Raw genomic sequence first — 14,829 nt, 5'->3', positions numbered from 1 at the left:
AATTGCTTGTTCCAAAGATTAAAATTCTATACAGATGACCTGCAGTGGTTTTTCTAAGCACATGCCGGCAATTGCTACTCAGTAAACAGTATGAACATCAGCAGACACTTTTTATTAACATAAGAAAATCTGAGAAGATAGACTGATAAAACTGTAGACCAGGCTCATCTGTGACTAAGATCCATAAACCATAAGCCAAACACTGTCAAAGAGAATCATGCAGTATTATCATAGGTGCACCATGATCACGTATAAATTATTTCAAGTAATCGAATCTGTACAGGAAATTAATTAAAAACCAAATGCTGGGAGCTGAAGAGCTGTCTCAGCCGTTAAGAGCACTGACTACACTTGCAGAGGACCTGGGTTCAATTCCTAGCACCCACATGCAGCTAACAACATCCATAACTCCGGTTCCAGGGGATCCAACACCCTCTTCTGACCTCTGTAGGCATTGCACAAAGATGCACTTACTTACATGCAGGCAATACACTCATATACAAAAAATAAAAGTAATAATTAAATAAAGTACTTTCTAAAAATACTTAAGAAACTGGAGAGATGGCTCGGCAGTTCAGAGCACTGGCTGTGCTTGCAGAGGATTGTTAGCCACCATGTGGATGCTGGGAACTGAACCCATGTCCTTTGCCAAAGCAACCAGTACTATTTTTTTAAATATTATTTTTTTGTGTGTATGTGTATATTGCCTGCCTGTAAGTGCACCCATGTCATGCAGTGCCCGTGGAGGACAGAAGAGGCTGTCATCCCCTGGAACTGGAGTTACAGTTGTTAGCTACCATATGGGTGCTGAGATTCGAACCCGGGTCTTCTGCAAGACGAGCCAGTGTTCTTAACCACTGAGCCGTCTCTCCAGCCCTGCAACCAATACTATTAACCACCAAGCCATCTCTCTACCCTCCCCCCCTTTTCATTTTTAAATAATTTTAATCTGGGTTGACAGGGTGACCAAGCAGCAGGTAAAGGTACCGTCCACCAAGTCTGACATGAGTTCAGTCACTGGGTGGAAGGAGAGAACCAGCTCCTACAAGTTGTCCTCTGATCCCTACATGTTCCCTGTGGCACATGCATGCATGTGCACACACAAATAAAATTGGAAAAAAAGTAATGATTTTAACCTTAAAAGGCTATTACAAATTAGTATAAAAATTCACCGAACACTTTAGCCAGAGTCACCATCTTATAACATTGGGCGTGCTTGTTTGACCTGCAACCCTGACACACACTTATATAACTACATACATGTGACTTACTTATATGTTCCTGAATCACTTGAGAGTGAATTGTATATATTATACTCATTACTTCAATCATCAGTGCATCTAAGAATCTGAGCATTTTCTTCTGTAAATGAGGCACATTCATGAACATTAGCAGTGAGAAACTTTTTTAAAAATATTTTATTGATTCCCTTTAAGCCCAGCACTCGGGAGGCAGAGGCAGGCAGATCTCTGTGAGTTCAAGGCCAGCCTGGTCTACACAGTGAGTTCCAGGACAGCTGGGGCTACAGGGAGACCCTGTCTCAAAAAGACAAAAAAAAAAAAAAGAATTTAATGCAATATATTTTGATCATATTCAGACTCCCCCTCCTCCACCTTCACTCCCACCACCACGCCCTTCGTGTACTCAGTTATCTTCTTTTAAGGTCTGTGCAGTCTAGTTTGTATTCCCCAGTGCACTCGGGTATATATGTCCATCCCCTGGAGCCTGGTCAGTCTACCAGGCTGCACATCCTTAAAGAACACTGACTCTCCCTCTCCCAGCAGCTATCAGTTGCCAGTAGTTCCTCAGCTAGGGCTGGAGTCCCTTGCCCAGCTCCCCTCACCCCGTCCGTGCTGGGTGTTTTGTCTAGCTCCGGCTTCCGTAGGTCTTGTGCATACTGTCACGAGCTCTGTGGATTCAGTTGTGCAGTTGCCTGTTGTTTCCTTGTACTCATCTACAACCTCTGCTCTTAGAATCTATCCTCTCAATGACTTGTGCCCATAGATGAGGGTGTCTCTCAGCTGACACCAGAGACTTCTTCATCAAATGTCAATTAACAAGGCCCTACAGCTGGTCAACGTGCAGAAAATAAGATATTGATGAGTCCTCAGCATCCCCTGAGCCCTTCAGTCTCTGTTCTTTGCCGTCACTCTTTTCTGTTAGTTCTCTGGAACTCTTCAGCCACCTTCCGGGTACTGGGAGTGCAGCCCCAGGAGTTGTCTGTTCCTTTTATCACCAGCTCAGTCCTGTCCACCCATGATAAAGGCCTAGACTCAGCGATGAAACCTGTGCAAGAAGGCATTAAGGGCTAGATTGCGGCGCAAGGCACAGTGCGGAAGTGGGAGACCTCCTGAACTGACCCCAGGAGATTAAGCAGAGGGCTGTTTATATATCTAGTCCCACAGTACACGCCTTCTGTTTGCTAGCCACATTTTGCTTAGTCATATCAGCCTGCCCAGGCATCCCTTACCAGCACCCATGATGTAGGCATCTTGAACGGCTGTCACAGTGGATGTAACTTTACTGGGGTTGTCACCAAGTGTGTGATGTGGTAACAACTGAAGCAGAGCCTCCTGATGTGGCAGTTACCCCCTAGGAAAGAAGCAGCAGGGTCTGATAGAACTCCCCAAGGGCCCTAACTGAACTGAAGTCTCCCGAGAGGTCATGACCCAGTTTTCTTTTATGTCTTACTTCTTTGACAGTTTCATACATCTGTGTGCCCACCAGTCATCCTTTCTAAACACTCTCCTATTGAACTCCTTTCCAATAAGTTCCCATCCTACTTTCTTGACCTGTAGTCAGAGAGCAGCACTAATCTGTGGGTGTAAACGTAAATATTTAAAAGGCAGTTTGACACCATGTCCACTTAGCAAGGCCACAGTAGTGGATTTCCACTTGGGACATAGGTCATGATGCATTTCAAGCAGCCCCCTGACAGCTCCCTTGATCCAGGAAAAGGGGTTAGTGGATTGACAGCTTCAGTGGGATTTTTGAGTCTGGATAACAAGAGCTTTTGTTATCAGATGTAAACATTGATTATAAAGATGGAAAAATTTAAACAGTGTAGTTATGATGGAAGAACAGTAGGCAAATCACCAGGATAAATATAGTACTTTGTTAACTGTTTAAAAATAAAGTTAGATCCCAACTTTAAGTAACCCACCAAAGAAAATTCAGTTAAATAAGCTTAATAGTAAATGAAACCACCCAAATACTAGAAGACAATGTTGAGAATTTTATCAGCATTTTTCAACTTCTGCACAATCGAAAGTTTGGACTGGGCATTCTTTACTGGAGGCAGAGGCAGGGGCCGTCATGTGTATTGTTCGTACTTAGCAACATCCCTGGCCTCTATCCAGAGATATAAATAGCAGGTCCCCAAGTCATGGCAACCAAAATGTCTCCAGACATTGCCAGATGTCTCCTGGGAAAGATGGCAATCACCCTGGTGTAAACCACTGGTCTCCATCTTATTAGAAGCAGAGCTCCCAAGAGTCAATCACAAAGGGCGAGTCTACAAGTTCTGTATGTATTAGAAAAAAAAATTGTTTAAAGAAACTTTCAGAATTGAAACCAAGCAACCAATCAAAATCTATGTAGCATAAATGCATTCACCTCTCAGAAGGAGGACTGAATAACAAGAAATCTAAATAATTGGATTAATACTCCAGACATCCATTTACTAATAATCACGATGTTTAGGTTTACAAAACATGCTTAAATAAATTGCAGATTTGGACTCTGCCGTCCATATTAGTAGACCTGGCATGAATGTATTCAGCGACTGTGGGGGACAGCTTCCAGAGTGATAGAAGGGTAAGTGAACAGAGCAGGGATGATGTGCAAGGTAATGCCTTCCATACGTATAGCGTGTCCCTGCAACTCTGATTCTGGTGCTACATGTGGGAATCACTAAGCTGTCAAGATTCATCAAAGTGTTATCGTAATTGCTAGTATAGGGAACCACCTTTCCAACACTAAGGACCTGGTCAAAGTAAACCCCTTCTTATTTATGAATACGTTAGATGGTTGTTGTTATTGATGAAGCACAGACACGGGAAAATGGATGGATCCCAGAGGCTCCAGTGACAGAATGGTGTGTGTGCATTTATGCATCTCTGAGATGACTGATCGATACCACTTCTTTTCCCTGTTTATATAAGATTTTTGACCGAAGTATTACAGAATTGTCATTTTACATTTGTGTCTTCTAATATTTCTTCCATGAACATGAATAATTTGTACAATAAATGTTTTTAAGGGAGAACTAAAGTACTTTTAGGGCCTTGGTGTGCTGTCTAGCTGCTCAAAACCCAGGTTCAATGTTCAGCACCATAAAAAGATATTTTCTTATACTTTGTCTCAATTCCAAATTTTAAAAATTTATTGAAATTAGGATATTTTTTTCTTTGGTCTTTTTGAGAGGTGGTCTCCCTATAGCCGCAGCTGGCCTGGAACTCACTGCATAGACCAGGCTGGCCTTGATCTCATAGAGATCTGCCTGCCTCTGCCTCCAGAGTGGTGGGATTAAAGGTGTGTGCCACCACAACCAATGAAATTAGGAAATTTTTAAAACACAAAATTTTAAATAGCAACAAGAATTTTCTACCGTGATATTCATGAAAATATTATTTATAACTGAAAAAGAAAGATAATGTGAGTGCTCTGGAAAAATTATCCATATGGTGGACAACTCTGCCTGTACAGGGGAAAAGGTGTTTTGAAAGTCAATGTAAAAAACAAGTTTAGAGCCAGGTGTGGTGGCACAAGCCTTTAATCCCTACACTTGTGAGTCAGAGGCAGATGGATCACTGAGAGTTTGGAGCCAGCCAGGGCTACAAAAATTAATCAGTTAATCAAACAAATAAACGAGCATGGTAGCAGATGCTGTAATCGCAGCAATTGAAAGCAGGAAGTTCAGGAGTTCAAGACCAGCCGCAGCTACCTGGCATGTTTGAGGCCAGCCTCAGCTACATAAGACCATAGCTCAAAAAAAAAAAAAAAAAAAAACAGCAAAACAAAGCAATAATAAAGTGAGTAACAGTCTAAGTTGATATTGTCGTACACCAAGAGTGATTGTTTCCATACTGAGGCGCTGTTGGTAATCAGTTCAGGGGGAGGGGCGGTCACTTCAGGGGTGTAGCCACTGGTAAGTTGCCCATGATCTAATCATTAACACCCATGAACACAAGCAACCCCAAGTAAACTCAGTGGGTTATTAATTAATTTAAAAGACATGAAGGCAGGAAGGGGACATGTTAGGAAGAAGGTTCTGTGCAGTGTGGGGAGAGGCTAAGAGAGGAGAATGGAGCATGGTTCTGGTCAACATGCATCATGTACATGTGTGAAGCCATCAGGGAATAAATAAAAAATCATTTAAAAACAAGAAACCTTTCAGCAGTGTTCACCCAAGTTCTTCTCCAAAGTAAAACATGTCTCACAAATGAAGAAAAAGTGGTTGCTATCAACCATGTAAATATAAATGAATAGTCTAAATTTAGAGTTAAGACGAAGCACAGAACTCTCCTGTGTATACCTTTGTCTTCGCTAACATGGAATTCGGTTTATCGTGTCACAGGTTGCGTCAGGTGAATGCAATGAAGATACGGAAGTTTACAACATCACCCTGTGTACTGGGGATGAGCTCACCCTGATGGGACAGGCAGAAATTCTTTATGCAAAGACCTTCAAGGAGAAGTCACGACTCAACACCATCTTCAAAAAGATTGGGAAGCTCAACTCCATCAGCAAGCTGGGGAAAGGCAAGATGCCATGCCTCATTTGCATGAATCACCGGACCAATGAAAGCATCAGCCTTCCCTTCCAGTGCAAGGGCAGATTTAGCACCCGAAGCCCCCTGGAACTTCAGATGCAGGAGGGCGAGCACACCATCCGCAACATCGTGGAGAAAACCAGGCTCCCTGTAAATGTGACAGTGCCCAGTCCCCCACCCAGAAACCCCTACGACCTCCATTTCATTAGAGAGGGGCACCGCTACAAGTTTGTGAACATCCAGACCAAGACGGTGGTGGTTTGCTGTGTGCTGCGGAACAACAAGATCCTCCCCATGCACTTCCCTTTGCACTTAACCGTCCCCAAGTTCAGCCTTCCAGAACACCTGGTGAAGGGAGACGGATGGCCTGAAACCCTGGTCCATCACTGGCTTGGTATCTGCCAAGAGCAGTTTGACATTGACGAGTATTCACGGGCTGTCCGTGACGTGAAAACGGACTGGAATGAAGACTGTAAGAGCCCCAAGAAGGGCCGATGCTCTGGCCACAATCATGTACCCAATTCCCTCAGCTACGCCCGCGATGAGCTGACCCAGTCTTTCCACCGGCTCTCAGTCTGTGTGTATGGCAATAATCTCCATGGCAACAGCGAGGTGAATCTCCATGGCTGCAGAGACCTGGGGGGAGAGTGGGCCTCTTTTCCTCATGACATCCTTCCCTATCAGGACTCCGGTGACAGTGGGAGCGACTACCTTTTCCCAGAAGCTAATGAAGAATCAGGCATCCCAGGGAAGTCCGAACTTCCATATGAGGAACTGTGGCTGGAAGAAGGCAAGCCCAGCCGACAGCCTCTCACTCGCTCACTGAGTGAGAAGAGCAGGTGTGAGCCATTGAGAGGCTCCATCCGATCCAAATGTGCAACTTCTCCTCTTCCTGTCCCTGGGACTCTGGGAGCCACAATGAAGTCCTCAGACATTGCCCTACCTCCACCTCCAGTGCCTCCCAAATCTGAAGCCGTAAGTCATTTCTGTGTGTGAATGGTGTGCTGGTCTTCCTGCCTCTGTCCAGTTTTCACTTATTTTCTTAGAGAAAAGAAAACTTTCCCACTGAAGATTGTCAGAATGACATGTGTTTAATTTGGAATGAAATGCAGGTGTAAGCTCAGTTTTTTCACCAGGTGGTAGAGTTGTGCTGTTCTGGGTGAGAAACTCTGAGATGTTCTAACTGATGTTTAAACTTGACTTGCTGTTGCCTCGAAAATCATTACAGCCGCTGGGAGGCCAGGGAAGAGGCAGTTACAGTGGCAGATGTGTAAGTGGCAGTGTCTAGACGGAGCAGCTGTCAGTGGTGGGTGGGAACAGGAGAGACTGGCTTGAAGTTTTGCCAGCAGTGGTCAGTGGTGAAGCGGGTGTACAGTAAGCAAAAAAAAAACTGGATCATTTGCCTGCAGAACAGAGACTTGTTACCACTCTGGGGAGACTGGAAGAATACATCCGCTGGGGTTGAAATGGGAAGCCAGGGAGAGGGGACTCAAAAGGCCTTGGCATCTCCTGGAATTCTCCTGTGTCCCTGAAGTTATGCAGAGATCAGAGCATGGCAGTGCACACAGGCACCCACCCCCACTCCCAGGACCAGGTGCCCTGTGGTTCTGTTCAGACGTGAAAAGTACCTCAGCCTGATGCAGCATTTCTCAAGTTGTAGTGTAAAAAGTTCAGTCCAGGAATTGGGCATGCAAGTCCCTGGGGAGCCCGTACTGAGTGTTCCCAGCATCTCCCGTCAGTGCAGGAGGTGGGGGATATTAAGAACTAAAATCCAAACTTACCACCACCACTAAAACATAGATGGGGGCTGGAGAGATGGCACAGCAGTTAAGAACACTTGCAGAAGACCACATTGGCTTCCCAGCCCCCTGTCAGGTGGCTCACAATCACCTGTAACTCCAGTTCGTGGGATAGGATGCCCTGTCTGGCCTACAAAGGCACCCCCACACATAGATCAAAATAAATCTTAGAAATAGGAAGGCACTCTTCCTCTTGCTCTGCCCACCCTTTCCCCATTAACTGGTCTTGAACAACTCAGAAGGCCTGGAGCTGTGCAGAACCCACTTCCAAACCCATGGAAACATAGTGATAGCTGCTATAAATACAAACATTGTTAAGACTGAGACTCCGACTCTGGTACTATTCAGTTTTATGCAGAAGTCAACGAATGAAAAGAGATGCCATTGCCCAAGACATGAGAAACAGTAGAAGAGACAGGTAGCATGTGTGAATTCATAGCACAAAGTAAAGCTTCTGGTGGGGAATGAGTGGGAGAGACTTTGATGGAGATGATGGCATTTTAAGTGAGGTCAGAAAATATGCAAGAATTAGAGGAGCAGAGAGATGAGGGAGAAATCCCAGTGAAGCATGAAAAGGATATGGAGCGTGATTCAGCTTAAGTACAGAGTTCTGTTGAACCACTTCGATAGGTTGAGGGGGTACATGAAGGACAGGGGTCACCAAAAGGCTGGAGTCAGGACATGAACAGCCTGGATAGCTCGTAGATCATGCCAGGCATCTGATTGGCTGTCCACAGAATCTCACTGCTGATGGTTTCCCAACAGAGGATCCCCCTCTGGCTTCCCAGAGACTGCAGGGCTAGACTGTGTTCTGCCCCCTACAGAATCACCCAGAAGCCTTCTGGCAGACATACCTGTAGTCAGTAAGAGGTCATATAACATGTGGAGGATTCTTGAAGGTGCTGAGGTCCTCAGTCAGTAGGCCCCCTCCTAGCAAGCACTGGGCACCTTTAGCGATGTCAGAGCTCAATGGTGCATCTGCTGTAAGTTCACAGTTGGGCCTGCATCTTCATTAGGAACATGACTGCATGAGCTTTGCCTGGTAAACTTAGATCCTGCCTGGCATGCAGTGGCTGGCTCTCATGTTTGTTGACTGACCTGCTCATTGAGATGGCCACCCTTGGGGTCACTTTCATAACCAAGTCCAGAGGTAGGGAACTAATATCACTTGGTTTTCATTATTGTGGCTGTTTTGTGAAAAGATGAACAGGAGAACCCATGGAAGAGGTCCCATCTTGAACTTGCTTCTATAGGAGAAGCATTACACATAACTTTGAAGCTAAAAGCTAATCCCATAGAAAAAGAAAAGATTTGGGCTCCCATTCTAAACTATAATTTCCATGGCACAAGAGAATCATATTGGAACATGCCGTGTTTATAAAACACCATAAACATTTTATAAACACCTGAAAAGCATTTACCTTTAAAAGAAAATTTGTATATTTCTTATGAAGCCATTCTTTAATTGTTTCTCTGACCATGAAATGAATTTTTCCATTTTTAGGATGTGTGTGGGAACCAGGAAATGTCATGACTATTAGATGAGGCTTCAGCTGGTAATTTTCAAATGAGAGCTTTAATGGGGCATAAATTCAAGTGCTCCCACAGACTCAGTCAAAGATCTGCCTTGGATAGAGTACAGAGAGCACTGGGAGAGAGACGGGCCATGTGCCTTAACAACCATCCCTCCTAATTTAAAGATGGTGGTGAGCTTCCCAGTGAGGCTGTGTCAAGACAGAAACAACTTTCTCTGAAGTAAGACTAAATCTTTCTCTTTGGACGATCATGACTGTTTAGAATTACACTGTAATCACCTCATGTCTTTATAAAGATGACTTCATAGCGGTATTTAGCAGCATGCTGCCACTTATGTCTCAGGAATATGAGCAGTTATTCCCCCTTGACAGGAATGGCTCAGGAAAAAGCAAACAGTTCCTGGTTCCAGGGGAGAAGGGACTCAGCCACTTTCATCCTTCAGAACTGTTATAGTAGAGCCCGTGATAAGGAGCATGCCCAGCCCACTGTGGGTGCCATTGTCAGTTTCAAATTTTGCAAGAACAAGCAAGATGTACCTTACCCCCAAGCCTGATGACCTGAGTTCCATAGCCAAGATCCACATGATGGAAGAAGAGAACCAACTCCTGCCAGCAATCATCTGACTGCCACACTCACACCATGGCATAAGTGCACATACACACATGCACACACACGGATGGATGATAGATAGGTAGGTAGGTAGATACATCCATCCAGGGAACACTGTTCTGTACATGCTGACATTCTTTTTCCCCATTTTTAATGGAATTTTTATGAATTTCATGTATTTTGATCATATTTAGACATCCACCCTCCCCTATCTGCACCCCTCCCTGCCTGCTCGATTCAATGTACTCTGTTTCATAGATGATAGATAGATAGATAGATAGATGATAGATAGATAGATGGTAGATAGATACATAGATGATTGATTGATAGATACATACATACATACATACATACATATGTAGATAGATGATAGATAGATACATACATACATACATACATACATACATAGAAAGATAGATAGATAGATAGACAGACAGACAGACAGACAGATATGGGCAGATGACAATCTTCAATTTTTTTTTCCTTTTTGCCCCTCTCTCACTGTAAAAAATACCATTTTGAGGGCCTGGAGAGATGGCTCAGTGGTTGAAAATACTGGTTGTTCTTGCAGAAGACCTGGGTTCGAATCCCAGCACCCACATGGCAGCTAACAACTGTCCATAACTCCAGTTCCAGGGGATCCAACGGCCTCTTCTGTCCTCCGCGGGCATTACACAACATGGGTACACTTACCTACATGCAGGCAATACATGCATACACATAAAATAAAAAATAATAATATAAAATAAAAATTAAAAATACCATTTTGGAGCACAATTATAGGAATACTTGATATTGTATGAAATTCCTTAGCTAGAAGGACTCCCAGACTCCCTTGTTGTATGCAGCAAGTTGTAAATGGCTATCAACAGGGGGGTCCGGTGTTTCCCTGCAGGCCTTCAAGTCCACGTGTCCCAGGGACACCTGCACAGCAGTACTAACAGCAGCACTGTCCACAATAGCTAAGTTATAGGAGCCGCCTAGGTATCCAGCAGCAGAGGGGAAGATAAGGGAGATGCATTTCATCTACCAGTCAACATTTTTACAGCCATAAGGAGCAAAGTTATGCCATTTGCTGGGAAATTGATGCAACTGGAAATAATCATATTAAGTACATTAAACCAGTCTCAGATCAGAAAGACATGTGTATGTTTTCTGTCATTTGTGGTTCCTAGATTTTATACAGATACTTAAGCAAAATAATGCTGATGGATCTCAAGAACAAAACATTGAACAATATTTTCATCATGATTTCACTTCTATAACTTGTAAAGTATGAAGCAAAATGAATATATAAGACATGCTTATATATATATATATATATATATAAAACAGGAAAGTAGAAGCAGTTGAAGGACCAAGGAGACTAAAAAGAGTGGAGGAAAGAGGAGGGTCAGGGGTCAAGGAAGGGTACATAGTCAATATACAGTATGTATTTTTATGAAAATGGCCGTATATAACATAGTACCAGGTACAGTGAACATACAGGATGAAACTTCTAAAAGAAAAAAAATGAAATCTCAAGTGAAAATAAAATGGTAATAAAGTACAGGGTCTGGCTGGAGGTGGGAAGCTCGGTAACAGAGCACTTACGCAGCACGCACAAGGCCTTGGTTTCAATCCTCAGCAACAAAAACCTACAGAGTCACAACTCTTCAAAAGCCATTTGAACTGTGGGTCCCATTTGGGGATCCCCAAAATCCCACGACCCGCATCTGTATATTGACTTTTAGCTGCCTGTTGACACTGCCCATCCTCTAAGGTAGGTAAAAGGAAACGTTATAGAAGGAGCCCTGGATTGTGGGGCACTGATTTCAGCCAGGTTTGCTGATAGGTGATGAGAAGCAGGGTGTGAGCACTGAGCGACCGGTTGAAGCATGACGTCATTCACCAGTAGAGGGTCAGACACCCACCAGCAATAAAACCTCCATAATGAAGCACACCATGGTAGGACCGACTGGGCCCAGTCCAGTGGGTCCTGGAAGAGACTGATTTTAACTACAGGTTAGTGTCTGAGTCAACCTTGGGAAGGCTGAACCATAAGGAAATAGAGAACACCTCCGTCCTCAGAGTCATTCTCCCTCAGTGGATATCAGGAGAGCAGTGTTCTCCAGACCATAGGACAGGTCATTAGAAGCCGTGCGTTACATCAGAGAGCCCCTCATGGATCAGCATCCTCACCCCACTTAGCAGCTTCATACCTTGGGCAAAATATTTAGCCTCCCTGAGTCAGTTCCTGTGGGAATAATGCATTCTTCATTGTGTTCCTGCACTATACAAAACACTTGGCACCTTTCCCTGGCACTTAGTAAGCATTCAAAACAAAGAGTAGCAATAATTTAATATAGGATGGATTCCAACTTAGAGCCAGAAAGAAAGCGATTTTCTGGAGGTTTTATCTTCTGACCCCATCCTTCCTTAACTAAAGGGATGGAAAAAAGTCACCCTTTTTTAGGTGCATGAGGCCCATCCAGAGAGTGAGGAAGTTGGAGGACAGGCATATCCACCTCCATAACCAAATCAGCAGAGGCATCTCAATCCCCAGACAGGGGCTGCTCTCCCTCATACAAAAGCATATTTGATTTTGATTTTTAAAATAGGACAGTATTTCTATCTGACTTGGAAAATATCTACCTCGTAGGGTGTTAGATATAGTTACATGGATGTGGAGCTATTATAAACTTGGCAATATCATAAACCAAATGGTAAGAAACTACAGAGCTGCCTGATACCCTGCAGAGCCCAATAATGTATGATCCTTCCATGGGAAGTTAAAGGGTTTGAAGAGCTTGAGGATGCTTGTGAGAAGTCTGCCTGTGGGTTTAAGGCTGCAAACAAGAAATTAATATTCCCAGGCCCACCTACGTAGCAATCTCAAAGATGAGCTGTTACAGTGGTAGCTCCATTTCTCAGGCACAGCTAAGCCAGGCCATGACACTACCAGCTCCCATAACCCCAGGCGTGGCCCCCCTACAGAATTAGGGCCTTGCAGAGCTACCCAGATTACGAAAGCTCTGTAAAATGTTTGTTTGAAAATGGAGGGAAGTGGTTATAAGAACTGATTCAGCTCCAAATTTGTATTTTATCTTTGCCCTTTTTCCCTTTGTCAAATATTAATATTAAGAGCCAGTAAGATAGATCTGCAGGTAAAAGTGCTTGACGTGCCTGCCTGACAACTGGAGTTCAGTTCCTGGAACCCCTGGTATAAGGAGAGAACTGTTTTATGTAGGACACGTGCACTATGGCAAGCATACAGTCACACACAGATACGTCATGCACACAAATAAATGTTTTAAATTTTTAAAGAAAGGATATATTAGGAAAGACACTAAAAGGGCAGGTTGTCTTAAATACATCAGATGTAGCTGGACATTGGTGGTGCACGCCTTTAATCCCAGCACTCGGGAAGCAGAAGCAGGCAGATCTCTGTGAGTTCAAGGCCAGCCTGGTCTGTACAGTGAGTTCCAGGCCAGCTGGGGCTACAGGGAAACCCTGTCTCACAAAGACCAAAAGAAAAAAAATCAGATGTATTAATATTCGAGTTAGTGAAAATGTTAATCTGGAAGCTGGGACTGGGGGTTTGTATAGCTCAATACCGAAAGCTTTCTTGGCATGCATGAGGCCCTGGTTTTCAGTCTCCAGCAAGAAAAAAAAGAAATGTATGGGAGTGATTACTTACACTTCAAACTAAGTGCTCCAACATCTATTCACGGTTCCACCAACTAATGAGGTCTCTTGGGGCATTTGACATTTAATTAATTTGAACTACAACTTTTGAAGAATACTTTCTAAGCCATACCTGGGTGTCCATTAGTTAGTTTAAATAATGACTAAATTATTACTGGGTTTTGGTAATTTTGAAGCTAATTGCCTTCCATTTGGGGTGGGTTGTTTTTAAATGAGAGTTTCTAAGCCAAGAGATTTTTTTTCTTCTATGTCCTTTGGAAATCTCAATGACTAGTAGGAAGTCTCATTCCAGGCCCCAGGGGCGTGTCCTTTTTGGGGGTGTGTGGAAGCACCCTAGATTTGAAACAGGAGCTTCTTCTCAGATCTACTTGCCGTTCTGGTCACCAGCGAGTGCTACTGTTCCCTCTCCATCTCCGGAATATTAGAGACCTCCCCCCCCCAAAAAAAATCTGTCAGATCCTTCTTTTCAATACAAAATTAGAAGGGAAAGTAATAAGATGCATCTGAGAAGAAGTTGGTGTAAGTCACACTGGGCCTTGTGTAAAACTTTAATTTCTGTTTGGCTGAAAATACCTACTGATGGTTATATGACAGGGTTGTGAATTCTTTGTATAAAAGCCTCTTTATGAATAAGATTCCTTAAGGCTGTAATTATTTTGTTATCTGAAATCTAGAATACAGGGCAGAGAGCATGCAGGAAGGCAAGTTTACAAAGTCCAAGGCAGCATGGTTACAAAACTCCTTTCTTTGGATTGCCAACATTGTCCTGAATTTGGCTCTTTTAGAGAGGAAAACTCATGATAAAGGTGAGTCCAATTCTGGGCCATGCTCTCAGCTTTTTTATTTTCTGAATCATCGTCAATATGAAATGGAAACAAAATGACCCATACCCATCTGAGGATTCTGAAATCTCTTTCAGTGATAGCTCACAATTCCGGGCTGTGGGATAGCCACTCCATCACCACTAGGAGGTATGTGTGGTTGATTTTAGACTGTAAACTGTGAGAAGTGTGGGCCTTCAGCAGGCGTGTCTCCACAACCCTTGTCTTTTACATAGGAGCTGTGCAGTCACTGCTATGAACTTGAGTTTTTCTAAAGGCTGTTAAGCAAAGAACGGGCCATGGTGACGTGTTCTGTTTGCTCTTCTTAGCCTGTCTCATTGGTCAGTTGGTGAAGGTGCGTGATAGTGTTGTTCTATCATAGAAGATGGAATAGGGTGTTAGTACCCAGAACGAAGGCGTTCCAAGAAAGGTTACTTAGCCAAAGCCTCCCATTCCCACGCATCTTTAGACACTTACAGTGGCTTTCTTTCTTGTGTTTTTTACAACCTAGAAGTGTATGACAAACATGCAATAGAAAGAAAAAGTTTATAAAATACTCCAATTATATGTAGTATGTGAATTTTTAGCATGCAAAAGTCTACAT

The 14,829-nt window shown here is 43.5% G+C and overlaps 1 protein-coding gene across 2 annotated transcripts in view; it reads left to right on the top strand.

Annotated features, from left to right (window-relative positions):
- The window catches only part of Garem1 (GRB2 associated regulator of MAPK1 subtype 1), a 201,020-nt gene that overhangs the window by 172,438 nt on the left and 13,753 nt on the right, over positions 1 to 14,829 (top strand). For both annotated transcript variants that reach the window (XM_008828846.3, XM_008828845.3), the window contains exon 4: positions 5,579 to 6,748. In XM_008828846.3, coding sequence (XP_008827068.1) covers positions 5,579 to 6,748 — 1,170 coding nt within the window. The remainder of the gene's footprint in view (positions 1 to 5,578; positions 6,749 to 14,829) is intronic.

The sequence above is a fragment of the Nannospalax galili genome, unplaced genomic scaffold, assembly GCF_000622305.1.
Source record: "Nannospalax galili isolate Female #2095 unplaced genomic scaffold, S.galili_v1.0 scaffold252, whole genome shotgun sequence".
Taxonomy (NCBI): domain Eukaryota; kingdom Metazoa; phylum Chordata; class Mammalia; order Rodentia; family Spalacidae; genus Nannospalax; species Nannospalax galili.
Note: the sequence above shows the minus strand (reverse complement) of the source record. Positions and strands in the feature narration are given on the sequence as shown.